Here is a 25,642-nt window from a genome sequence, read left to right on the forward strand (position 1 = left end):
ATGGCAGTTGTGCATGGCATAGAGTTTCATACAAATACAGTGGAATCTCGTTGATACGATCTTCACGGGAACTGGAAAATAAAGCGTGTGATCTGAAAATCGTATCATCCAACATGTTAGCCAACCAAATCGTATTATCGGGGGAAAAAAAAAAAAACATATCCCAAAAAACGTATTATGCAGAATCATATAAACAACGTTCCGCTGTACTAGAGGGAACTGTGGCGCTAGTGTCTACGGGAGCTGCAAGCAGGGCAGTTCAGCTAGCATGGGAATGATGGGTAGTACATGGATTTGCTAAACTTCGTCCTTGTGGCTTTAAATGGCTTCGTGACTTAGCTAAGTGATCATCTTTAAGTAAGTATTGCGTCATAAATAATGAAATAAACATTGTTAAAATTGTCCAACGGCAGGATTCGAACACAGGACCTCTAGCACAGAAGCCCAATATTGAAATAATTACGCCACGGACGCATGGACAAGTGGAGCAAGTGCTATTAGCAGCATTTATGCGTGTTTGCAGAGTCTTATTACCTTCTGCTTTAAAAAAATACTAATTGCTTTGAAATTTAGGCCAATTTAGGCTAAGTTAAAGCGCAATAAACGAAGCCACAAGCACGAAGATCAGACAAATCCATGTACTACCCATCATTCCCATGGTGACTGAATGATCGCAGCACCAGAATTCCCTCTAGTAATTATAGGAAACTATGGGGCAAGTTAGCTTGGTATGACGGATCGAAGTGCACCGACCTTGTGCTATCTAGGAGGCGTTGCAAACACGCGTGCCTATCTGCCTTCTTCGCCTATCGCACGCATCTCCTCCTCGCGCATGACCATGCACGGGCCACGCGCCACAGCTTGGAGGCGATTTCTCTGCGGCAAGTGCAAAGGTTGAGCCGAAACGGTTCGTGCCTTGATGCGCATTGGGTCCCCGCGCGTCTGGTGTTGGCGGTCGCGTAATCTCAAGTTTCCGAGACACAGTGCGAAGCGTTCGCTCGCGTTGTCACGAGTTCGTGGTCATTGAGTGAGATCTGTTAATTTTTCCCTGAGTGCGCGTGACACTGATAAAACTATGAATCTTACTTCGTCGCCTTTCTGGCAAAACTGACTTTTCATATATATATATATATTTTTTTTTTCCCTCAGGATGAATGTCTGTATCTTTTCACAATTTTGTTTTTAATTTCTGGGCGCCGGCTGCGGGCACTAAGCGCGGTCAGCCATGGCGTCCAAGATTTACGGTGCCGTGCGACCCAACGCACGCAAACCTTGGACTCCACGAGCCACATCGATGCATTGCTCTCGGCGCAATCTGCACTGCACGTGCTGGCGCTCATAACCGTGCTATTATGGCCCAACCTTCTTGCGATTTGTGTATAAGTGCTTACTAACAATATACTATCCACCAGGAATGCTCTGGGAATTTGTGAAATTGCTTTTACTGCTGAAACCCTAGAACTTCGAATGAATGAAATTCACAATTTAATGAAGTTTTTCGCTGCACATATAACTTTCATATATCGAGGTTCGACTGTAGTGGCAATCCTCTTGTGACGGCTTGTCTTCATCGGGCTGCCAGCCGGCACATTTCCATCACAGCATCACTTATTTGAATTATGGCAGGGTGCTGAGTTGGTGAAGATTTCATCACGGCATCACTGATTTGAATAAGTGATCTGAATTGATAAAGATCTCTTTGTAGTGGCTCAATGGCACTCGCAATGCCGAGAAATCGCCTCACCAATAAAAGCGATGATATGGGCAACTGTATGTTAAGAGCTGACGTTCGGGATTGTTCATGGCTTCAACAGCTGTGAATGCATAGGAATTGGTGTGACAGTTGCGTTAATGCTCATGTGAATTTTGTCGTCAAGTTGCACCAAAAGGAGAAAATTGACTGAAATTGCACTCCACTGCAGTGCAGTTTCACTGAAAAGGTGATAAACAAAGAGTGTGCAAATAACAAATTTTCACTTTTGAAGTGAATTCGGATACCGTTTAGACTCGTGTAAAAGCTGCACCTGTGTAAGGGCCGCATCTCCTACTTGGCAGTCCAAAATTTTGAAAAAAAAAAAATTTCCAATGGAGAAGCAATCACATTCGGTGCCCTGACGCCGTGTGCGCATCAGCGAATTTTTTGCACGCTGTGTACTTCCGAGTGCTGCAACTAGATGGCGAGAGCCGGAGTGTGCACAAGTCACCGGCTGCGCCAGGACCATTTTGACCAAAAGGTTCGCTCCTGTGTAAATGCTGCACCTCGTCAAAATTGTGAAAAAAAAGTGCAGCCCTTACAACGAGTCTATACGGTTATAAACACCAAGTGCAAATCGAGTAGGATATTTTTCACATACGAATACTATTGGTTTGGCAAAAATGCATTTTCTTTCACCAACCAGAGGCACGAAAGAAAAGCAAGTTTATTGCACAGCAAATAATGTACAGGAAAATTTAGCTTTGTCGTCAACACGGCTCTACTGCGGTGAAGCTGACTTGCAGAACTGACAACAGCAATAGAATACTAACCAATTTGAATTGAAGTTTCGAATATTCACGCATCGCTACATATAACCTATAGGAAAGATGGGTAACTCATTTATAGCATCTAAATAAAGTCTGGCTCAGATTTGTCCGAGTAGATGTCACTTAGTATGCCACTTTTATTTTATTGTGCATAAAAAGGATCCCGAAAGCACATTGGGAAGACGTTTTCATTCTTCTGGAATGTCGTGTAGTACTTTATTGTTGATAAACAGGTAACTAGACCAGAGAACATGCTGTCAAGATCCGTGTCATCATGAGAGGCTGGTGTATGCACTGCAACATGGCATCACCATCTGTCTTTTTTTTTGTCTTTTCTGGTTTGTCACAGTAAGGTGAACTTTTTTGGTATCCCTGAAGTGTAATCTACCAATCTAGGTTAACTTAATTATTAACTCGTTAGTGCCCCCTTAACGCTTGTCGTGAGAGTCCAATGCATGATGAGCTATGTAATTAAGGCTCCAATACTCCTCTATCGGTGTGTTGCAGAGTAAATTAAATGCCACTGTGAATAATAGCTCCACATGAGCCTGATGGAATGTAAGCGGTCAACTTTGTAACAAAACCATGAAGCATCAGCATATCTCACATGTGTTGGCTGACATTGCAGTGCAGAACATGTGGGGTCTCAAATGCTCTTGGCAACAAGGAAATGACGTCACAGTAGTGCAAACACAAAAGGGCATTTATTGCACCTTCTTACACAAGAATTCCAGCTACCCACACTACATACAAGGAATAGTTCCTCGATGTAACATGTTGAGGACTCGGAAGTTCGACTCATCAAGAGGATACTGAGCGAGTAATGTTCACCCATGCTGGACACCAATGCTCAAATTGTTCGCGAGTACAGTTTCATGAACAGGGATGCGTTCGAGTGATCATATTCACCCGTAACAGTGAAACCTCCATATAATGGATCTCATGGGACCACTGAAAATCATTTGCTGTTTTTAAATATTGCATTGAAATCATGCAAATTGGCGTTAAAACTAAATTCAGCAAAAGGGATTGCCTACATCAGTATACTACACTTACGGAAAGACATGCGACAGGGAAATTTTGTAGTATAATACCAAATAAGTCCATTAACTCGATAGTGCGATGTCATGCCACAATGCATGTCGCAAAAGTGGCATGAACTCTGATCTAAAAGCATAAGAGCCAAAACTATGCCCATGTAACATGAAATGGAGACGGCGGAAATGGAAAGTATGAGTTAGGCCTAAATTGATGCATTTCATTCAGTGAGAATAGTGCATCCACAAATGCATGTATGCCCATGACAGACAAAAATGAAAACCGCATATGATGGTAGTCGGAATACATGCTTACGTGAAGAAGTCATAGTCATTCAAGTATACCGTCTTGTTTATTTTTTGCCTCATATTTATTGAACTGAAGAAATGGGCAGTTTTGTTCAACAAATTTTTTTATTTATATTTACAGCTTCTAGACAGGATGTGTATGACTTTGGGAGGCAGAGTTTCTGAGCAAATATTCTTTGACAAGATCACGACAGGCGCTCAGGATGACCTGAAGAAAGTCACTCAAAATGCGTATGCACAGGTATGTATTGACAGTGTAGCAGTTGCTTCTGTATATCACTTTAATAAGGCATTGTCCTTGAATGTTGGGCTCGAATTACAGCACCGGCTACATTGTGGCATTGCAAACTTTGCAATATCTCTTGCATATTTGTGTCTGTAATTTACAGGAAAAATCAAAGGAAGTTGCCTGGTTGAGTTTTGACTGTGATGTAGTCCTTCTTTCGTGTCTTTCTTGGTAAGCAATTATCTAGGTTGGGCCGGCCATTGCCACTACTTGTGATGTTGAGGGTAGCTGGTGCTGAAATTTCAAGGTGCTGTTGCCGCTCATTTTATTTTTTTTTGCATTTGTGTCAATTTCTGGTTACAACCTCTGCTGTTCTTTAAAGACACCTATTTGGTATTCTGAAAATGTGACCTAACAGCCTGGCTCAGTCCTGTTTATGTAGAAAGAAGGATAGACACCTTTAAAGTGCTGTGCATGATATGTATATCCCATGGGTTTGATCCTTGGCATTAGCTTACAATCTTTGATCATTTCAATTTCCTTCAGTTTGTCAGTGTTCTTGAACCAAATTTTCCTTGTCATGTGAAAGACTGCAGTACAAATAACATGACCAAAAGATTGTTTTAAAGCTTGATGTATTTCCTACCCTGAATTTTAAAGCTTGGAACAAAGCAACATCCACGAATCTCGGCCAACACAGAAAATTGGCTACCCTGATTAACAGAAATGTGCAGTCTTGGGAGGTGCGCATTTTTAAGAGCGTAGCACTTGACTGGTTGTGTAGTCAATCTGGAGGGCTGGCTAATCATTTATTTGTTGCATTCTTTGTCTGTGAGAAACTAAACATCAAACCTTGCTTCATAAAACCTGATTAAATACGTGCCATATTTTATGAATTTATTTTATAATTCCAAATTTGTGGACCTTATTTTCGATTGCCATAATGAAAACAATAACTTTACAGTTTTTTGTTTTAATTTATTGCAAATTTCCTTAACTAACAATTATGTAAAATCAGCATGAGAAAACAATTTTAGTGTTTTTCAGCAAATTTTTTTTGTGTTTTGTTTTTGGCTCTCTGGCTGTAGTATTGGCTGTAGACTTTTCAAAATTTAAGGTTTGTAGGACTGTGATTAGGTGGAACAGAACATTGTGATTGTAGCTTTATGGTAGTTTTTTTGTATTAATGGGCCCTAAGGGTGCAACAGCAGATATTACATGGACCCGTAGCTGTGGTCCTATGATAGTGTGCAACCAGCAGTGGCAGAGTAAAGCCAGAGGACTGGTGCTCGTTCGCTGGCTGAGTAGAGGTACTCATCAGTTAAGCCTCCAAAAGTACTGCAGTTATAAAGGGGCCCTGAAATACATCTTGAACATAGTAAGAAAATATTGTTGATCTGTAGAAGAGGCTACGGTGAACATGTTAGACAAATACAGTAAAACCTCGATAATTCGAAGGTCGCCGGACCGCGAAAATTCTTCGAATTAAGTCGATTTTCGAATTAACCGAAATGAATAATAAAAAAAAGAAAACAAGCAAGAACTTGCCGCAAAAAGAAATCTTCTTTATTTTCCATGTCCGAGAAAAATTACTCAAAGTAATCACCGATGCAGGATTACTTGGCGCGCTGGTTTGCCGCCCCTAGTGCCATGCTCTCCAGCTGGCTCAAAAAACATAGCATACAAATATCACCCGCACTGCACTCAACAAAGTTGCGGACGATGTTCACGGAATCGATAACTGCCGCGAAAGCGGGCGTGGTGGTGCTTGACTCCAAAAATTTGGACTTGCTGGATATTCCGGACTTCAAAAATGCACCATCAGGGTTCCCATTGAGTTCATGCATTTTCGCACCAAATTTTTCGGACGAATTGAGACCCCAAAGTTCGATTTTGCGGACTAAATCGCTCTTTCCGAGCCGCGCTACCTAATCTAGGAGGCCGCCATGTTGGATTTTGCACTGGCTTGAATTCTAGTGGCTCACTGTATAGCCTCCAAGATTGGAACGCACGCTATCAATAGAGAGCTCGCGCAATCCTCCAGTCTCGGAGGCCATGCCCGCTCTTCCTTGGCTGACAAAACGCTTCAGAGTACTGCACTTTTTCTTTTTTCTTAGTATATGAGCTCAGCAATATCGTTGTAACCATCTATTGTGGGATGTTTTTTTATTGCGACAGCAATTATATGGACACTTCAAGCGGATTTTCACCGTCGGCGTCGCCGCCCTGAGGATCCATACAAAGTCCAAAGGCGATAAAATCATCGCCGCGCGCCCGCCGTATGTGCGAGTGACAGCGCGCGGGGGACGCGCGCTTTCATGGAGAACGAACGCACGGCGGAGCGTAAACGCGACTTCCTCCCTCGTGCGAAAGGCCGTGGGGGTATGAGAGGGCGGGAGGGGGGGGGGGGCGACTTCTACTCTTCTAACAACTGACTACTTAGCGCCGGAGCGGTTTCTCGCGCGCACCGTATCTTGAAAGCGATCTCCAGACGGCTCTGACCTTTTGTATGCGCTGTTCAGTTGTATGCGCTGTATGCGCCGCTCAGTTTCCGTTGAAGCGATGACTGCACGAACCTTCGCTCGCTGCGGGCTACGGCGGCCGCGCTCGCTCGTGCGCGCTGACACCACGCGTGTTAATTCAGTGAGTTTTTTTTTTTCTCAAGTTTCGGTTGCTATTTTGAACGTGGCGTGTACACTGAGCAGGTGTCTCGGAGACCCATGTCTCGGTGATCGGCGCTACCTCCTGTACCTTCGCGAGAGCTAAGCGGTGCGAAGCTCGTTTCTTGGATCTCCATGGCGAACTCCGTTGGCGGAGACCGCCAACGCGGTGACGTTCGTGTCGACTGTACACGGAGACGACGTCATAGCCGCACTAATAACTTTTTTTTTCGGCCGAACGAGTTTTCCGGACTATTTTTCAGTCCCCACGAGCTCGGAAAATCGGTTGGCGACTGTACGGAGCGCCCTAACCTAACCGCCGCACGTTGCTACTAGCCGAAAACTTCGAATTATCCGAATAGAGCCGCGCGGGCCATTCAAATTATCCAGTAGAATTTGCATTGAGAATGACGGGACCGCTCAAATTCTTCGAATTAACCGAAATTTCGAATTAACCGAGTTCGAATTATCGAGGTTTTACTGTATTATTGCACTGCATACAGCAGGGAATTTACAATATCATGTCAGAAACGGTGAAAAATTGCTTGCTCTCGCTTTCGCAATGTCAATTGCATGCAGCGGAGCTCACCAGCAACTATTGGCTGATTTTGTGATTGCAAGAATATACTCAGTGATACTATTATTGCTAATTTTGAGGTAAATAAATTTAAAATATATGTCTGTGGTTTAAAAAAAAAACGTCGCAGTTTCGCCCGAAAGGCGAAGCATCAATTGCAATAGCAAATTAGTAGAGAGCTATTCGGAGTAGGTATAGTAGTTTTATCGGCTGCATAAACTTTGACACATTCGCTTACTAACTGAATTAACAAGCGTGGTGTCAATGCGCACAAGCAAACATGAATAGATCACACTGAATCGCCGCAGCTACTTCTAACACCGTGGGCCGCAGACTGTCAAAATGCTGGCAGCAAGGCCGCAGCGGGCGAAGGTTCATGCGGTCTATCACTTCAACGGAAACTGAGCGGTGAATGCATTGCGCATACAAAGGTCAGAGCCGTGTGGAGATAAGAGACGGTGCGGGCGACTGCACTGTCTCCTATCTGCGCCCCCCCCCCCCCCTCCCTCCCCGCGCTGCCTTCCCGCTTTCTTGCTTTCGCGTGGGAGATTGAGTGGCAAGTTCCCCTTGTGCCCGGTTGCAAGATACGCCTTTGGTGCCGAAGCACAGCGTCGCCCCGCCTCCCTCCCTCCCATTCCCCTACAGCCTTTCGCGCGATGGTCGCGTTTGCTTTCCGTCGTGCGTTTGCTCTCCATGATAGCGCGCGTCCCCCGCGCGCTTTCACTCACGTATACGGCGCGCGGCGATGATTTTATCGCCCTTGGACTTTATACGGAACCTCACGGCGACGCCGACGGCAGAAATCTGGTTGAAGTGTCCATATAATTGCTATCGCAATAAAATCGAAAGAGCATATCATCTTTGCACTGCCTGTCTATACACAACAGTTGTGCATAGCTGTGTGGCCTCTGAGATAGCAGCAGTGTGCTGCGTAGCGTGAATGCTGTTGTTGCCATGGGGTGTCGCGACAAGTCCTCTTGCCAGTGAGATGCTCAAATTTTAGGCGGAGCCTTGCCTCCTTGCTACCTCCCCTGTGTAGCTTCCAGTGGGCTAGTGGACACGAAAGGAGAGAGAAAACCGCTCATCGGTGCAGTAGCTACGTATAACTCCGCATATACTTAACAGATTTGACAAATTTTTGCGGCAGGAGATTCGTAAGGTGATGTTCTTTAATAGTGCGGCCATATATGATTAGTTACAAAATTGTTTCAGGGCCCCTTTAAGCCAAAGTTCTGTTCACTTTTTCAACATATTCTTTCAAAGCCTTCTTTCGAAGTAAAGGAATTTTGAAGTTTTTTCTTGATGTTTTTGTCACACATCGTAGTCATATATCTTGTCCCATGTTTCACTGGGCCAATAAAATAATCATATATTTGGGAGATTGCACAGTAGGGAAAGGGTAAAGTCTATTGTGAGGAAACAAACTCAAACCGATGCAAATGTGTGTGCACATCTGCCTTTTCATGCATGGCCATCACCGACCATCTCATTTGGGAGTAGGCAACCGATAACAAACTACCAGCACTGTCTCTTTTATGCCCGAGATGTTAAACTGATATTGAGCACTGGGCTAAAAATTTGGTACACAGCCTCAGTTGGGATGCACTTTGGCTTATTTCAGGGGCTGTGAAATTGACTAAGGTTCATACATCACAACAAGAGTATGGATGGCAGCTGCCATTCTTGTTTACAAAAACAGCAAAGTGCCGGAAGCTATTGGGGCACCAGAAACGCATAGCTGCCGTCTTGTTTGTTAATCGGCCATTTCAAATGGCACAGCCATAAGGCTGTTTCACATGGCGCGATTTTCACTCGGCGACACAGCGAATTCCGTTGCTCAGTGACCGCCACGACGTCACGGGCTCTCTGCGCCAGGATTCCAACATGTTGTTCACGCCGATCGGCGTGATGTAGGCGGGGCAACGTGTGACGTAACAGCAAGCACCGTCGAAATAGGCGCTATCCTGTTTTACCACGTGTTGGAAGCTCAGCGGAGCAATGCTGTGCGCCAGCTTCAATTATGTTTTAACAGGGCGTACCCACCAGCGCCTGTGCCTCAGGAGCTTCATGAACAATTTTTGTTTTCGCCAGCTGACAATTCGTTTAAATGGACAAGCTGCACGCTATTCCGGTCGGGAGCAGATGCCACCTTCAAATACGGCATGTACCCACTTGATCGTCACCATTGTGAACCTCTTCATCGCTACAAATTGTGCCAGGTGCTTGCACACTCAATGGTTGCTTCTTCTTCTGCAGAAGCAACTACGCCTCCAGGAGAAGAGTTGTGGCTTCGATATATTAGCGCAAAAACGAAACTAGTGTGTACTAAACGAAACCACCCCACCGACCCCGCACTAGCCGCACACTCATACTTGCGGTGTTGGGCAGCGTTTCACTCGCCGCAGCTGCAGACTAAGCGATTGTAAATTAACTAAGCGATCGTAAAGTCTCAACGTAAAGTCTCAACGGCAACTCCAAGCCACTGCTAGGAGTTGCCGCAGTTCGTCACGCACAAAGCTTCGTATGAAGTCTGCGAGGGCCTACTTCTCGCTGTCAGACCCAAGAGAGCATGCAGTAGCCGTGATGTCGTGGTGTTCGTACTGTGATGACTGCTGTGACAACAATCCACCAACAACCGTGGCCGAGTTTGTGAGTGAGGCAACCACGAGAGTACGCTCCATTGTGGTTGCCTCACTCACGAACTCGGCCACGGTTGTTGGTGGATTGCGTACGAGTCCGGCGAAAAGCTGTTCCTTGACTCCACGCATTAAATGTCACACCTTCTTTTCCTCGGTCATTGCAGGGTCTGCGCGTCTGAAAAGACGAAGCATGTCCTTGACAAACATCGAGACTCTATCGTTGGGCCGCTGGTTCCTAGAAGAGATGGCTTGTTCAGCTCTCTCCTTTCTTTCGGCGTTGTGGTTTTCATCGCGGAGCTGTCGGCTAAACTCATGCCATGTCGCAAAGGAACCCTCATGGTTCTTGTACCACGTCTTCGCAGAGTCTTCTAGCGCGAAGTAAACTCTCCGCAGCTTGCGAACATCATCCGACTCGTTGATGCTGGCAACCCGATCAAAGTGATCCAGCCAGTCTTCAACATCTTCAAATGTGTTTCCGTGGAACGGTCTGTGGCGCATGAAAAAACATGCGGGAGAGAATACTGGGCATCGTGGGTTTGGCTCGCCTGGTTTGTAGTGGCCGTTGACATCGTTATTTCCAGTCTCATTGACAAGGGAACGAATTTGGGTGGTAGTCCTTGCAGGCGGTGGCTGCTTCTTGCTGTGGGAGCTGTGGCTGTCTGTAAGGTGCTAGGAGTGACGGCGGAAACTTGGGAGCGAAGGTGCATTTACCCAGCACCTCCACCAGTAATGTCGCGGGCGAAACAACCGATACAGCCAGGAGTCCACGTCTTTACCGGAACCAGACCTTAGAAAACGTTCTCTTCTTCTTCCAACCCCCAAGCGTGTGTGTGCCACAGCGGATGGCTCATATGTGACGGCATGTGCCAATATTGTAATAGGCTATAGCTATAAAGCGCGCTTCTGCTACGCACTTCGTGTTGGTTTGTTCTGTGCTTCGTCGTGGTTTCGAAGTGCGCTGCAATATTCCATTATTACACCAAAATTCAGATTGGCCTGCTCCAAACTGCTTAACTCTTTCTCTATCATGGGGAAAATAGGTGTTTTTTGTATGTTACGGCAGATGTTTTTTTATGAAGGAACTACTGCCATCAATATTTAATGTAATGCATAAAAAGAAAGCGAAATGAATGCACTTTACACGCATAAAAGCTTTAATAACGAGATGTATGTCATAAAAAAGATAAATTGTTAAAATCAAGATTGTGCGATAAAATTGAACAAAGTTTGTAAAGACACGCTTGTATCTACTAAGAAAAAAATGTTATGAAAATTATGAGATATACAAAATGTATTGCCGTCTATTAGACACTATCTCCAAAAAAATAAAAATTTTCCATTGAACAGGTATTTCGCTACAAAAATTTAACTGCAAGCACTACAGTTGGGCGTGCCGGGCTGCGGCCGCCGATATTCCGGGCTGGTTTGCGTCATTGTCGCTTTCAGACTCAAAGTCCTACGAAAAATCAGCATCCTCTGACTCGCTGCTATTTGATGTATCGATAAGATCAGCTGCAGAGGCAGCGGAATCACAATATCTGCGATCTCCCAAAGTGCGCGCGCCGTTTCCGGAGCCGGACATCTTTGCGTTCTGCTTTGACGATCGTGAAACTTCGGAGCGCGTTTAAAAATCACCACTTGGCAGGAAAAAAGCGAACTGCTTAGAAAACAAAAATATAGTTTCTCCTCTTTCACGTCCGATCGTGCAGTGTGTCTGTGAGCGGAGTGGAAGGTCTCGAAAGCGGCGTTTAAAATCATCGATAGCGGCCGGCCATTTTTTAGTTTTCCTTTGACTATCGCGAAACTTCGAAGCGCGTTTAAAAATGACCGCCTCGCAGGAAAAAAGCGAACTGCTTAGAAAACTAAAATATAGTTCTACCCCTTCACGTCCGATAGCGCAGTATGTCCGTAAGCGACGTGGAAGGTCTCGAAAGCGGTGTTTCGAATCATCGATAGAGGGCTAACCATGCCCAATGGGCGCGGGACGGAAAGAGTTAAGTGGCTCATGGGTCGAAAAATTTACCGTCCGGCTTATGGCACTAAAATTCAATGGCATCAAAATTGATGGTGCCACCACTGATGGTCGAACCCTCCCTTGATCTTGGGTGGAAAAATTGATTGTCCTGCGTTATGGCACCGAAATTCAATGGCACAAAAATTGATGATGCCACCATTGGTGGTTGAACCCACGACTTTTGGTGCAAAAATTGACCGTCCGGCGTTATGGCACCAAAATTGATGGTGCCACCTTTGGTGGGAGTCGAACCCACGACCTTTGGTGTTAAATAAGGTGAAGTTAATGATTGAGGTGATTAAGAGACTCGAACCCACAACCTTTGGTGGGAGAAAACAATAGGAAGTAACAATGCATTCGAATGAGAATGTCAAGTAATTTAATAAATGTGTTGTGAGCGCGGAGGCTTTCGCCTTCATCCTCTTTAGCGTATGCTAAAGTGACTGTCAACTTTGTTTCTCACTTTCGTACTGCACGGCGTACTTCCACCGATGGTCTCGCGCACGAGCTGTTTTGTCTCATTTTGCGCAATGCACAATTTTGCTTGCTGTGCATGAGAGCAACCGACTAGCGGTATAAGTTAGCAGTATATGTCTATTGTTATCGCTGTCATTGAAGAGCCACAACATGTCTTTCTTTGTACTGTCCATAGTGCATTTGATATTCTGCATTTATAAAACGGCTCTGCTACAGTTGCAAGCAATATGCCTAGACTAACCACTTAGTTTGTCCTGTGACGCACGTAATCCTCTGTAACTCCAAGAAATGTGATGCGACTTGTTGCCACTAGCTTAACTTGTAGAATAATTGTTTGATTGTGCTTTCGTAATCAGACTGAAAGCATCGCGTCGTCATTGTCATGCTATACGAGGTATTTTTCTGTCGCTATCCATGGTCGCCATCTTGTAATTGTAATAGCAGTGCTCCCACTCCTGCGCCAAATGCGCCAGATTGCGCCATACGAGGTTTCCTGAGCCATCCTGACGAAAATACACGATTTTGCGCCGAAGTGCGCCAAAATTAGCAACTGTGCATTACATGTGTGGCCGCAGTGGCCCGCAGACGTGCATAGCGCACTTGACTATAGCAGCTTCATAAGTCGAACTTCACGTTATCTGTACGTTGGTGACCGATAATTCGGGCTCGATGGGGACCGCCTAAAAGTCCAAATAATTAGGAGTCGGAAATATCCAAATTCGCCAGAAAAGAACTGAATTTATTCCGCCAGTGGTTAAAAAAGTACTTTATTCTCGGTTTACCACTTTCGGGGATACGTTCACTTTCGTGGTATTTCGCGTCACTAGCGTCAGTGTCGGCATACTTGGTATAGTGTGCCAGGAACGCTATCATCCGTCGACGTGGCCAGTGCTAGTCGCGCGAAATGTCGCTAAAGTGAAAGTATCCCGGAAAGGGATCGTCCAAAAATAAAGCTGAAGTTTGTCAACGCGGTCCTGCGCACATGTACGCTTGCCTATGATCTGGTCAGTCCGTATCTCTACCATTGTTATGCTGTCGCCACAAATAGACGAAAGTACAATTAATTCATGCACCGAATCTTCAACCTTTGGCAACAGGACTGCGAGTTTGTAGCGAAGCTTTTTCCGCTGCCACTCCTTGCGCTTCGTCAGTGGTATAAGAGCCGCGCTCCACCTGCGTTATATTGGTTATATGGTATCAGCCGGCAGAGAACGGTGGATGATAAGGGCGGCATATAGAATCGAGCGGAATGCATTGCTACAAAATCGCGCGCAGGAGTACACCGCGCTATCATAGACGAATGACGGCGTTTTTTTTTTTTTTTAAACACTCTCCTCGGTGGCGGAGACATCGAGGCTGTAGTCGGTGCCGCTTAAACAACTTAAGTCACCGCGACCGTGTCGCTAGTTAACACGTCAATGAATAAATGCTGGACGCGCGGAGCCAACCCGAATGCACTTCTGAATGGCTTGCCGGAGTTCACTTGCCCGACGGTTTGGGCGTGGTTGGTGGTGAATTAACTAGGCTTCGCTAGTTTCGGTTTCAAGGAGGTGTCGGCAACATGGCCGACCACCATACTGCGGCGATGGCAGCGACGTATCAACGCCAAAATATTGCTATTACCACTCGACTCAGCGGTCAAATTAGCACGCATTCTATTCGGTGGAATCCGAATAGAATGGCGTACCTTAAGGTGTCCGAAATTTCGGTTATACTTACACTTCAATTTTATGGGCCAGTGATGGTGCATCAAAGTAGTCCAAATAATCGAGCTTGTTTGAATCGCTGGTGTCGAAATAATCGGTCGACGCCAGCACAGTTGCTGAACAGAGGCTTCAGCTTTACGGGGAAAAACAGACCATTGAAAAGTACCTGGTGTCGTCTGAAGCAATGACAGTGTTGCGAGAGGCTCATCAAGGCTGGCGTGGCTCTGATAAGCATTGATGACATTGAGTCTGGCCAGGTGTTTCTGACTGATGCTAGAGCCTTGCTGAAAACATAAAGTGTCAGCTGTCAACAAAAAAATCATACGATGTAAAAGGCAACATCTGAGCAGCTTCACTCAACTTGAAATAAACTAATTACAGCACACTGTGTGAACAGGTTTGTTGTCTTCATTTAAATTAAAGGGAAACTCATGTATTTAGAGGCGGAGCAACATTGTTTTACAGCAAGCAAATACCTTCTGGAATAACGCTTGTCAATTTTAACTGTTTGTAATAGCTTAGGACGTGTCCAGCAGCTGGCATTTATTAGCTCCAAAGTGCTCCAAAATTAAGATTTTGCTGCTCCAAAAATTGCTCCAAATCTCAATTCGTGAGTGGCACCACTGTAATAGCAATGACGCGCCGACTTGGCTGGCTCTGATTATAGGCTGTTGTGGACACGGTTTTCGTTTTGTATCGAATTGCACTGCCCAAGCAGTTTCCAGAGGAATTCCCTTGGCAAAAAACGGGGGCATGCATTAGAATTGGGTAAATACCGTAATAATTCATTGTGAGCAACTGTTTTCGATTAAAAATCCTGCTGTACCAGGTCAAAAATAGCCATTTTCAACTGGACATGGCGTGTGATCAATGCATTCACTGTACCCTAAGCACTGCCAAGATGGACGCTGCTGCTATTGCAGTCACCACTGTGGTCACCATAAGGGTCAGGCCACGTACATGATTACCAGCCAAGTTCCAATTATCTGGCAAAGACTAATTTCAGAATTGAAATAACAGAAGTTTGGTCCCCTAGAAATGTATGGTCACCAGCCAGGACCTTTGGTTGGGATCAAATTAACCGTAAAATGTAATTAACCGAAGTCTGCTGTACTAGCCTGTTGTCTTGTTCGAGTCCTATCCATTGTGATGAATTCTTTTTGCAGGTGGTACAATTTGGAATGAATGAAAAAGTGGGCAACCTGAGCTTTGACATGCCTCAACCTGGTGAAATGGTGCTGGACAAGCCATACAGTGAAGAAACAGCACAGATGATTGACTCTGAGGTGCGCAAAATGGTGCAGAAGGCCTATGACCGCACTATGGCATTGCTGCTGGAGCATAAAGCAGATGTTGAGAAGGTAAGCCTTCATCCTTAAGAGTTTAGAAGCCCAGGCAGCTCTATTGGTGATGTTTGGCTTGACTTTCCAAGTATGAAGTACTGTATTTATTCGATTATATATGGCGGTCACAATTATTTATTTATTTATTTATTACCTACTGTAGACCCTTGGGTCCAAGCAGGTGGGTAGTTTCAAAAAACAGTGATATTACAAAAAGCACAATACAAACTGTTTGAAGATTAATGCAATAACATAGGTAATAAAACACAAAATAGCAACAATGGAATCTGTTTCAAGATTAGTGCAATAAGATATAATACAACTGAATACAAAACAACGGAATCTGTTTCTAGATTAGTGCAATAATAGTGCTACAATAACAGATGTGAAATGGTGCAACAGTGATACTTCGGTGTGGTAGGAGAGACTAAGAGGATGCCTGGATTAATTCGTTCCAATCTAAGACCGTGCGTGGAATTTGTTCGCGCGACATTGAGGGGTCTCCCCTAAGCTTTTACTCTATGGCGGTGCCGGAGCAATGCCGGTCGGAGGCACCGCCGCGTGATTTGGTTCGAATTAACGAGATTCGACTGTAAATTGAATGCAAACGTTCTAGCCGCATTCCTCGACTGTCGCATACGCGTGGCGGCTCGGTGCACATGTTTTGCATATGTGCGGGCATTGAAAATTGCCGCTTTGGTTATAGTGCGGTACCGCTTATAGTGCGGATATTCGCGACTCCGGCGACTTACATTACAAGCGGTCTACACTGTAAATAAGCCCCCGGCACGAAGCTGCACTGCTCAAAGGAAGGCAGATTAAATTATTAAAAAATTACCATACTTATTCGATCGTAACGCGAGGTTTTTTTTTTTCACGAGTTTCGTTGCTTGAACTCGACCCTCGCATTACATTCAAATAACAGCAATTGTCTAACTGAATTGTCTAATTGACATAATTGTCTAACTGATTTTGACGAAAATAATGTTGACTTACTTTGGACCCGCTTTAAGGACATGTCATTTTTGCCTTGATAAATTCATACCAAATAAGAAAAAGCAAGTTCACAAGCAAACACCATGGATCAATTGCAACATCATTCATATGAAACATCAAATTAAGAGATTAAAAAAGGCCGATACGCAGCCAAACTTAATATCTGAAGTACAAGACAAGCTTGCACTTGCCGTGCGTAGATCAAAGGATTATTATTTTAACTCATCTCTGCCTAATTTTATTACAAACGATCAAAGTAAATTTTGGAATTACATTGCCGAGAAGAAGAAATCAGTATCCCAAATGAGAATAAATAGACAGATGGTTACGGAGAAGGTTGAACTTGCTCATCACTTTAATGTGTTTTTTTCACAGTGTCTTCTTGAATCCCAGCGATTCTTCACGTAACTGCCCAGTGAACCAACCATTTGATGTGAATTTTATATCGTATGCTGGTGTACTCTCTATGGTGCTGAACCTAAAACCAAAATGTTCAAGTGGGCCCGATGATATCCCTAATTTGATATGCTGTAACCTTATCAAAGTGTCTTGTTATAATATTCCATGCTTCATTATTGTCGTCTGAATTACCGAGTGATTGGAGAACAGCTTGAATAGCACCAATTCATAAAAAGGGAGACCGTATACTTGTAGAAAATTACCGTCCTATTTCTTTAACGTTATCATGCTGCCAACTCATCGAACATATCATAGCAAAAAGCATAACCACATATCTAGAAAAGCATTCAATTTTAACTAGCTTTCAGCACGGGTTCAGAAGAGAGTATTCGACTGTCACACAGCTGGTCACTGTAGTTCATTCCTTTGCATCAACCCTTGACAAGAACGGAAAAATAGACATAATTTTCCTTGACTTCCGTAAGGCATTTGATATGGTCCCTCATGATAAATTAATTCTAAAACTTGAAAATGTAGGAATCCCTCAGATGTTTGTATCTTGGGTTTCTGCTTATTTGTCTAACCGTGAACAATTCGTTGAGATAAATGGCGAAAAATCAGGCTGCCTTCCGGTCGCATCGGGTGTTCCCCAGGGCAGTGTGCTCGGTCCTCTTCTTTTTGTTTTATATATTAATGATATTGTTAACATGGTTGAAGGTGGTGTACAGATTCGATTATTTGCTGATGATTGTGTGTTCTTTAAAGATATTGTTTCTCTCCATGATCAAACTAGTTTATGTTGTAGTTTAATATTCTTGCATGGTGCAGGTGCTGGGGAATGACACTAAACACAGATAAAAGTGTACTACTGCGAATGACACATAAGAAATCACCCCTGCTTTATACATATAAGTTAGGTCCATCATCTCTTCATGAAGTCACTAGCTATAAATACCTAGGAGTGACCCTTAACAATACGCTATCATGGAGTGATCTCATTACTAACACTTGTGCTTCAGCCTTCAGAAAACTATGCCTGTTGAGACACAAACTTAAGCCCCATCTAACGTTAAAATGCTATGCTACATCTCCATAATTAGACCTAAGCTGGAATATGCTTGCATAGTTTGGGATCCGTACACAAAAACTAATATCAATAGTCTTGAGAGAATTCAGAGAAAAGCGGTCAGATTTATATTTAACAAATTTTCCAGATGTGATTCCCCCACCAAACTTAAGGAAATTAACAACATTGAACCACTCGAACTTAGAAGAAAGAAACAGAGACTTGAATTCCTTAAACTACTTCACACCAACAATTTGTCCCTTGACCCATCTGAACATTTATCGCATTTATCGACCAGAACTACACGCCACCGCAGACATTATGCATTAGCCCCTTACTTTGCAAGAACAAACACGTATAAGTTTTCTTTTTTTCCTCGAACTGTAACCGAATGGAATTGTATGATTGACTCCACTTCCTAATCTTGTAATTTCATGGTTTCATGATTGGAATGTCCGCAGTGTTTAATAAATAAATAATAATAATAAATAAAAATTGACAATTTCAAAACAAATATACTAAATCCCACAATTTTTAGCGTTACATTAGTGACCTGTTACCTTACGTCTCGGTCCAATCTACAGACAAGTCGACCAAAGTCAGAACTTGTTTTTAGTTGGAATCGACACTGTTTTCGCTGTGCTTGTGACTGGTTACGGTGCTGCAATACCCTACAGTCTTTTGCGACGTTATGGTGATGCAGCGCATTCGGTATGACGGCTGCTTCTAGAGATGAGCAATTTTGATGACTGAGGAGCTGGGAAAGTCCGCTGTGGCTCGGTGTCTTGATGTTGACGATTTGCGGATGGCGGGACCAGTGGCAGGCCCTCTCTAAATGAGAGGCCAGCCGGAAAGGCCCTGCAGAACTTGAAGTGGCCTCGTACTGACCCCGAATGAAATGGTTGTGTGGTGTTGTGCACAAATGGTTTTGCAGTCTTTTGCAAGAAGTACTTAAATCTCAAACAAGCTCGACGGCACGAAGATGACTTGATTCTCGGGCGATCACTCTTGGAGATAGTTTCACTTTTGCGAGACTTGGCTCGTCCCGGCACCGAACCCCTCGGAAGTATATGGCCGACAGCTGTCTTGGCGCTGATAGCAAACTTAGGACAGCGCCAGAAACACTTAAACACTTGTTGGGGATGCTTTCAGTGCGAAGTCACGCGAAATTTCACAAAAGTGAAACAATCAACGAAAGTGATCGCCCGAGAATACCGCCCAAGGAAAGTTTAATCTCCTCTTCAGACACGATAATGAGTGAAGAGAACTAGTTTCCGAAGTGCAATTCCTTGAATAAAGGTACCATTTCCTTTTCCATTCATCCAGCGTTACATTCACATCTTTTTTTATTTCGTGTGACCATAAAGTTGCCCCTCGCGTTACATTCGGGTAAATACGGTATTGCACACCCGTTATCAGCCGGCAGCAGTGTGCTCACGTGCCAGCCTGCATCTACTTAGGGCTTTTTTTTTTCTTTTTTTTTCTCTCTCTCTCTCTCGGATGGTACAAGACAGGCGTCGTATGAGGTGGGGTCGGTGTAAAATTGCGTCATATAATCGAGGTTTTTAATACATTATTTCTCTGGTGGTTTTGCTGGGACCAAACCAATTCGTCGTAAAATGTGGGTGGTCGCATGACCGGGAAACGTAAAATTGTGATTCCACTGTAACTCACACTCTGTCTTTAGTCTTAAATTTTTCTAATTCTTAGTGCAGGTTATACGTGCAAAAATATGGTACTGCCTCCAGTGGTGCACCTACGGGTGGGGTTTTGGGGGTTCTAACCCCCCCCCCCAACGCGTCTAGCCCCACCAGACCAACGTGTACTTACAGTGCTCTGTTCACATTGTCATTATAACTCAGGAAGTGGCTTGAGGTCGCATTTGCCCGATTAACAAAAACACTATCATTGCCTTGTGTTTATTCATTCACTCTTAATTTTAAGTAGGGCAAACCGCGTGCTCGATGGCTTTGCATTAAATTCCGCTGAAGCAGCTCTAGGCGGAAAAAAAGATGCAATTTTTGCCTTTAAGGGTGAAAATTGCGTTATGCTTATCAGCAAACCACGTTATGCTTATCAGGCACGCTTTAGTGGAGGACTCCGGATTAATTTTGGCCACCTTGAGTTCTTTATTGTGCACTCAATGCACGGTACATGGGCAATTCTGCAAGGAAGAAGTTTGCCGCACGACTCACTTTCTTTTGAAAGCATGGTCAGAGGAGAAAGGCCAATTCAAGATCTTTGGCTGCAGTGGTATCATACAGGTAATGTAGAAGAAATGCAATGTACACCTCTGTTTCACATCTGATGAGAACTGTCTGTACAAGTTCCACAGGAAGCCATAAGTGGCTTGGGGTGAAGCTCGCTTCAAGTGCTCTGCCTGGTGTTGCCCATAGGCAACAAACCTATTACTGCAAAAGCTTCCGCAATACATTTTTTCTTTTAACTTAGTGTTATTATTCTCGGTGTATTTTGCACATTTCATATCAATGAACAATAAATATTTCCTTCAGGTGTTTTTATGTCTCATCCTTAAGCGGTTCAAGTGCATGTGAGCTAAATTGCAATGTCAACACTATTCGGTATTCGCAACACCCCTACTAAAGACTAAAGAGGGCTTGGCTTCAGTGGCGTAGCCAGAAATTTATTTTGGGAAAGGGGGTGGGGTTCACCTTTGATCACTACCACTCCTCCCCCTCCATCTCTCTCTCTGTATATATATATATATATATAAAATGTACATTGTACACCACGCAAAGTCAACACAAAGACAAACTCCTAGCTCTTACCGGACAAGAATGCATTTACGAGGATGCACGTCTTTACGTTGCCAAAACAACGCTTTGCTTAACTTTGTACAAGAGTTTTTCATTGCTTAGGCGCATCATTGCTAAGCCACTTCGCATCAAATTGTGCTCTCATCCTTTTGCTATTTTTAAGAATGATGACATAAAAAAAACTACAACATTTTGTTTACAAATTGATGCATTTATATAATGTATGTTGATGACCTATTTGGTACCTGACTTGGAAAAACGAACGACGCTAATATGGGCCAAACAAACAAGACAGCACACTGTCGTGTGTCTTGTTTGCAGCCCAGGTAACAGTGGAGATAAGCGTTGTTTTCCAGCCAGACCTTCTATTGGGTGGTTTGGCCACGGCTATGTGTGGAAGAGGACAGGCACTATTTTGCAAGTTGCCTATCACTCAATCGCGCTTTCGGCATTGTGGACATACTGTATTATTTACTATATTATTCTACATTTAAAAATATAGGAATGAACCCTCTTATGTACGTCAAAGCCCCCCCCCCCCCCCTCCCCCATCCCCTCTCCTTGTATCCATCACCTCACTCCCTTTCTTATAACTCATTTCCATCAGTCACTGTCTGTCGCACTTTTCAACATTCACCGGGTTGTTGAACGGCACGGCAGTCCCTAACATTCCTATATTTATGTTTCTGCATGGACTTCGAGGGCATTCACTTACATCCCCTCCCACCTGTTTGTTGTGGCTGTTTCATAGCTTCTCTGGTCCTATACCCCCATTCTTGATATATTTTGCTGTGTGCAAACCAGCGTTCCATACGTCTTTCTTTCTTTTCCAGTTTTTTTTGTGCTGTTTTCATTCTTCGCAGTGTGTAAAAACTGGACATTTCCCTTTCATCCATGTCGCTCTTTCTGAGCCTGCCTACTGAAACTTCTGTTCCGTGGGAAAGAGGGGGGGGGGTCAGAAAAATTTGGGTGGAGAGGGCTGGTTATGCCAATGCTTGTCCCGACTGGTATGTGACCAAAGCAGTTGCACAGGCAACCATGAAAGCACATAGCTATTACGTACTATTGCACGAATAATTCAACAGTTCACGAAGCGTGAACCGCATGACCATCAGCTTGATAAAAAAAGATTTATTTCTGATGGTTAGGGTTGTACTTGTCTGCTTCCCACCAATGCCAGTGTACAATCACTATCATGGACACCTGTCACTGTTTCCAGCATAGGGCTGCATAAACACGATCGTGACTACAGAGCGAAAAATTGATAAACTTTTCAAAACGTTTTCTGTATTACCATTGCAGGATTGTTCAGTTCAGCCTATAAGCTTTCCCTTGCACTAAAGAAAAATGGGTCCCATAAAAATTGGTTGTCATAATTTCTTTCATCACAAACTGGCCTCTTTCAGTTTTGTTAACTCAAGAATTTGACTGCTTCTGTGAAGTGCATTCACCACATTGCCCCTTTCTATAAGCTTTCTGTGAAAAACTAATCAGCTGTTTATTATTTTATTGGTCCAGCTATGTGGTTATTCTTGTAAGTGCACCAGCCCCCTCCCCCTGTTATAACAAGTATTATCTGTACCTGTCAAGCTTGTTGGAGTGGATGCTGCAGCTGAACTGCTTGTTCCCTCTTTGCAGATTGCAAAGCGCCTCCTTGAGAAGGAAATCTTGAGCAGAGATGACATGATTGAGTTGCTAGGCAAAAGACCCTTCCCAGAAAAGTCAACGTATGAGGAATTTGTTGAAGGCACTGGCTCTTTTGAAGAAGATACCACGTTACCTAAGGGCCTTGAGTCATGGAACAAAGGACCTGAGGAGGACACTAAGTCGAGCAAGCCATCCTCCTCAGATAAAGACAAGAAACAACAATCAGCTAGTTCTTGACTTTGTCACTTTCATTGTCCTTATTTCACTTTCTTTTTGTGTTAGGCTGGCAAGATTTGAAATATGCCCATTGGTGACCATTTTCTGGGTCATGGGTTTTTGTTTGATAGAATGTACAGAGTTCAAATTTTTTTTCATGTGAAGGAGCGTATCATTACCGAAAGTAAAAAAAAAGGCATGCGGAAGTGCTTAGTATTTGCGAATGAATAGCATGCCAACAGCACATCGTTACATTGTCTGCATGTTAGTGTGGTCTGTTGAATTAAGTGACAATAAATTGTTTCTTTTATTTTTTTCATGTGTTCAGCATAATTGCTTTGCCTTGGGAAACAGCAGAGGGTGAATTTTTTCAATCCTTTGTATGTTCACTATTTAGTGGTTTTGCACAATAAAAAACAAATGATATTGTTCTTGACCATCAAATAATAGGTTTGGTGACACCTTTCCAATTACAGGGATGTAAGCCCCTCCTTGTGGAAATTGTGTCTTAGCAGAGCATACGTCGGCAAAATAAATGAAACAGACTCGCTCACAAAATATTTCTTGCTTAGGGATCACCTGGACTCACTCAGACTGACGGAAGTTTTACTTAGCCGGGCTAACTTAGACTCACCAGAATTATACTCAGCCAGGCCCACGTGGACTCAGACTTGCCATATATTCAACTCAGCCCAGCTCACTCGAACTCACTCACCAAGATCAGACTAAACCAGGTTCACTCATACTCAGACTCTCCAAAGACTGACGGCCTTGCGCTCATTCGGGCTCTTTCAGATTCATGCAATTATGAACACAATCATACTAACGGAATTATGGGATCAAACTTCATTAAATCTTATGGTATCGCCCACTTGCTCATTTGAATCGAACTCGGGCTTCTAACTTGTAAATTACCAGCTCACTAAAAGCTCACTGATACAAAGCAACATCAAAGCTTGCTTTAAAGTCACATTCACAGTCCGGTCTACAAACCTGCACTGCCATGCACTCGCACACTCTTCTGCTCACACTCGCACAAACTCGTTCACACTCTTAACGATGTGCACACTCACTAGCATAATCAAACCAGGGTGTAAAACCGAAAAAAAAATGCCGTTTCAGTTCAGATTCAGTGCACTCCGATTTCTTTCCTGTTCAGTTCCGGTTGCTACAAAGTATATATATATACACACACACACACACACATATGTAGTATACATATATAATGGTTGCAAACCAGTTCAGTGTAGTCCACTTTATCTAGCCTCATGGCGACACGTTGCCCAACGCTATCAACTTGTCCACATGGCGCACACGCAAGTTATGTCAAGAGGAGGCAGAAATGGACAACCTGGCATGTGGGAGAATGCAATTGATGTTTTTACATCAATGTCAATTAATGAAGTTTAATGCTATACAGCCACAGCAGGCTTACGCGTGAAGGCAGCCATCTTGGCAGTTAGTGGTGCCACTAGGTCTAAAGTGTATGGCACGTGGTGTGGTGTCTCAACCCGTCCATCTGCACGCTCCCTCTTTCCCGTGCGCTTTCTTTGTCACCCGTAATGAATACGTGTAAACTGTACTGTCAGTATCTTGTGTTCTTTTCATCGGCAATTCAGCGCTCTTCTACCTTCAAATTTGACTAATAAATGCTCCGATTTAGCTATTTGTAAAGGCAAAATCTCGACGGTCGTGGAATCTCGATACGATTCTGCATAATACGTTTTTCGGAATAATACGTTTATTTTCCCTACCAGCGTGCCATAGGAGCAATGTATCTTATACAGTTGTCTCCATCGCGTATTCAGCTGAAATTTCAGCAGAAGCGGGCTTTTACTGGTATTGCTAAAACTCGTGGCTTTATATCCCAGTTTACTAGCTTAAATAGCCATACTGGAGGAAAACTGCACGCAGCCCGCCGCCGGCGTTAAAACGCTGGTACGACAGTGCGGCCACACCGACTGGCAGTGCACCGCTGCTCAACCGACTGAGGGAACGGCGGCGGCTTCTTTTTAACTTGCAGAATAACTGTTTTACGGACATCGAAAAGAAGAAACTTTAGCGCAAACTGATGAGCTATTTCAATGTTGCTAAATAAAAGTATCCGCCCTGATGGCTTAGCGGCTATGGTGTTGCGCTACTAAGCACGAGCTCAAATCCTGGCTGCCGCGGGCGCATTTCGATGGGGGCAAAATACAAAAATGCACGTGTCCCGTGCATTGGGGGCACGTCATAGATACCCTGGTGGTCAAAATTAATCCGAAGTCCCCCACTACGGCGTGCCTCATAATCTAATTGTGGTTTTGGCATGTAAAACCCAAGAATTAATTCAAATAAAAGTGGGTTGGCTGCGGTTTATGTGGCATTGAGTGATGCTGCTCCTCATCAGGACGCCACACGAACCTTAGCTATTGAGTTTGTCACCGAGTATGCCTAATTTCATATTTTATTAATGTGAAAGCACTGTGTGCCCCACTACGCTAAAATCCGGGTTTGCCGTCTGCGACGTGACCGAAAGATGGTACCAAAAATGGCCGACGGTGCGAGGAGTGAAAACACGTTAAAAAAGCTTGGATTGACGTCAAATTTGTCAGGCAGGTTTCTGTAAGCAAAGTCAATTAATAGAATTGAAAAGAAAATTTGGTACATTTCGGTCTGGGTGGAAATCGAATCCGGGCCTCCGGGGTGCAAGACAAGCACGCTTCCCCGACGCCACGGTTACGGTTGACTAAAGTTGTGCCTATAGTGCGTGTGTCATTGCACACGTCCTGTCACTACTTTCGTTACTGCCTCCCACGTGTCACTTGCTCTTCGGATTTCTTCGGTGCTATCTCTGCTACGAGCATTCTCTACGTCAAATCATGAGTGCATAAAATGAGGTTTCCCTAGTACGTGCATCATTGCACATGTCACGTCGCTGCCTCCAGCGTGTAACTTGCTCTTCAGATTTCATCGGTGCTGTGTCTACTGGGATGCTCTCTGAAGCGTCTACCTCAACAGCAGCTATCAAAGGTGGTCGCCCACGGAAAC

General features: G+C 44.0%; 1 protein-coding gene across 2 annotated transcripts in view; it reads left to right on the plus strand.

The window, feature by feature from the left end:
• Window positions 1-22,926, plus strand: part of LOC119431718 (AFG3-like protein 2) — a 100,211-nt gene extending 77,285 nt beyond the window's left edge. For both annotated transcript variants that reach the window (XM_037699200.2, XM_037699193.2), the window contains exons 15-17: window positions 3,991-4,110; window positions 15,335-15,529; window positions 22,388-22,926. In XM_037699200.2, coding sequence (XP_037555128.1) covers window positions 3,991-4,110; window positions 15,335-15,529; window positions 22,388-22,633 — 561 coding nt within the window. In that variant the 3' untranslated portion in view covers window positions 22,634-22,926. The remainder of the gene's footprint in view (window positions 1-3,990; window positions 4,111-15,334; window positions 15,530-22,387) is intronic.
• The last annotated feature ends 2,716 nt before the right edge of the window (window positions 22,927-25,642 follow it).

Source organism: Dermacentor silvarum, chromosome 1, assembly GCF_013339745.2.
Source record: "Dermacentor silvarum isolate Dsil-2018 chromosome 1, BIME_Dsil_1.4, whole genome shotgun sequence".
In the NCBI taxonomy this organism is placed as follows: Eukaryota; Metazoa; Arthropoda; class Arachnida; order Ixodida; family Ixodidae; genus Dermacentor; species Dermacentor silvarum.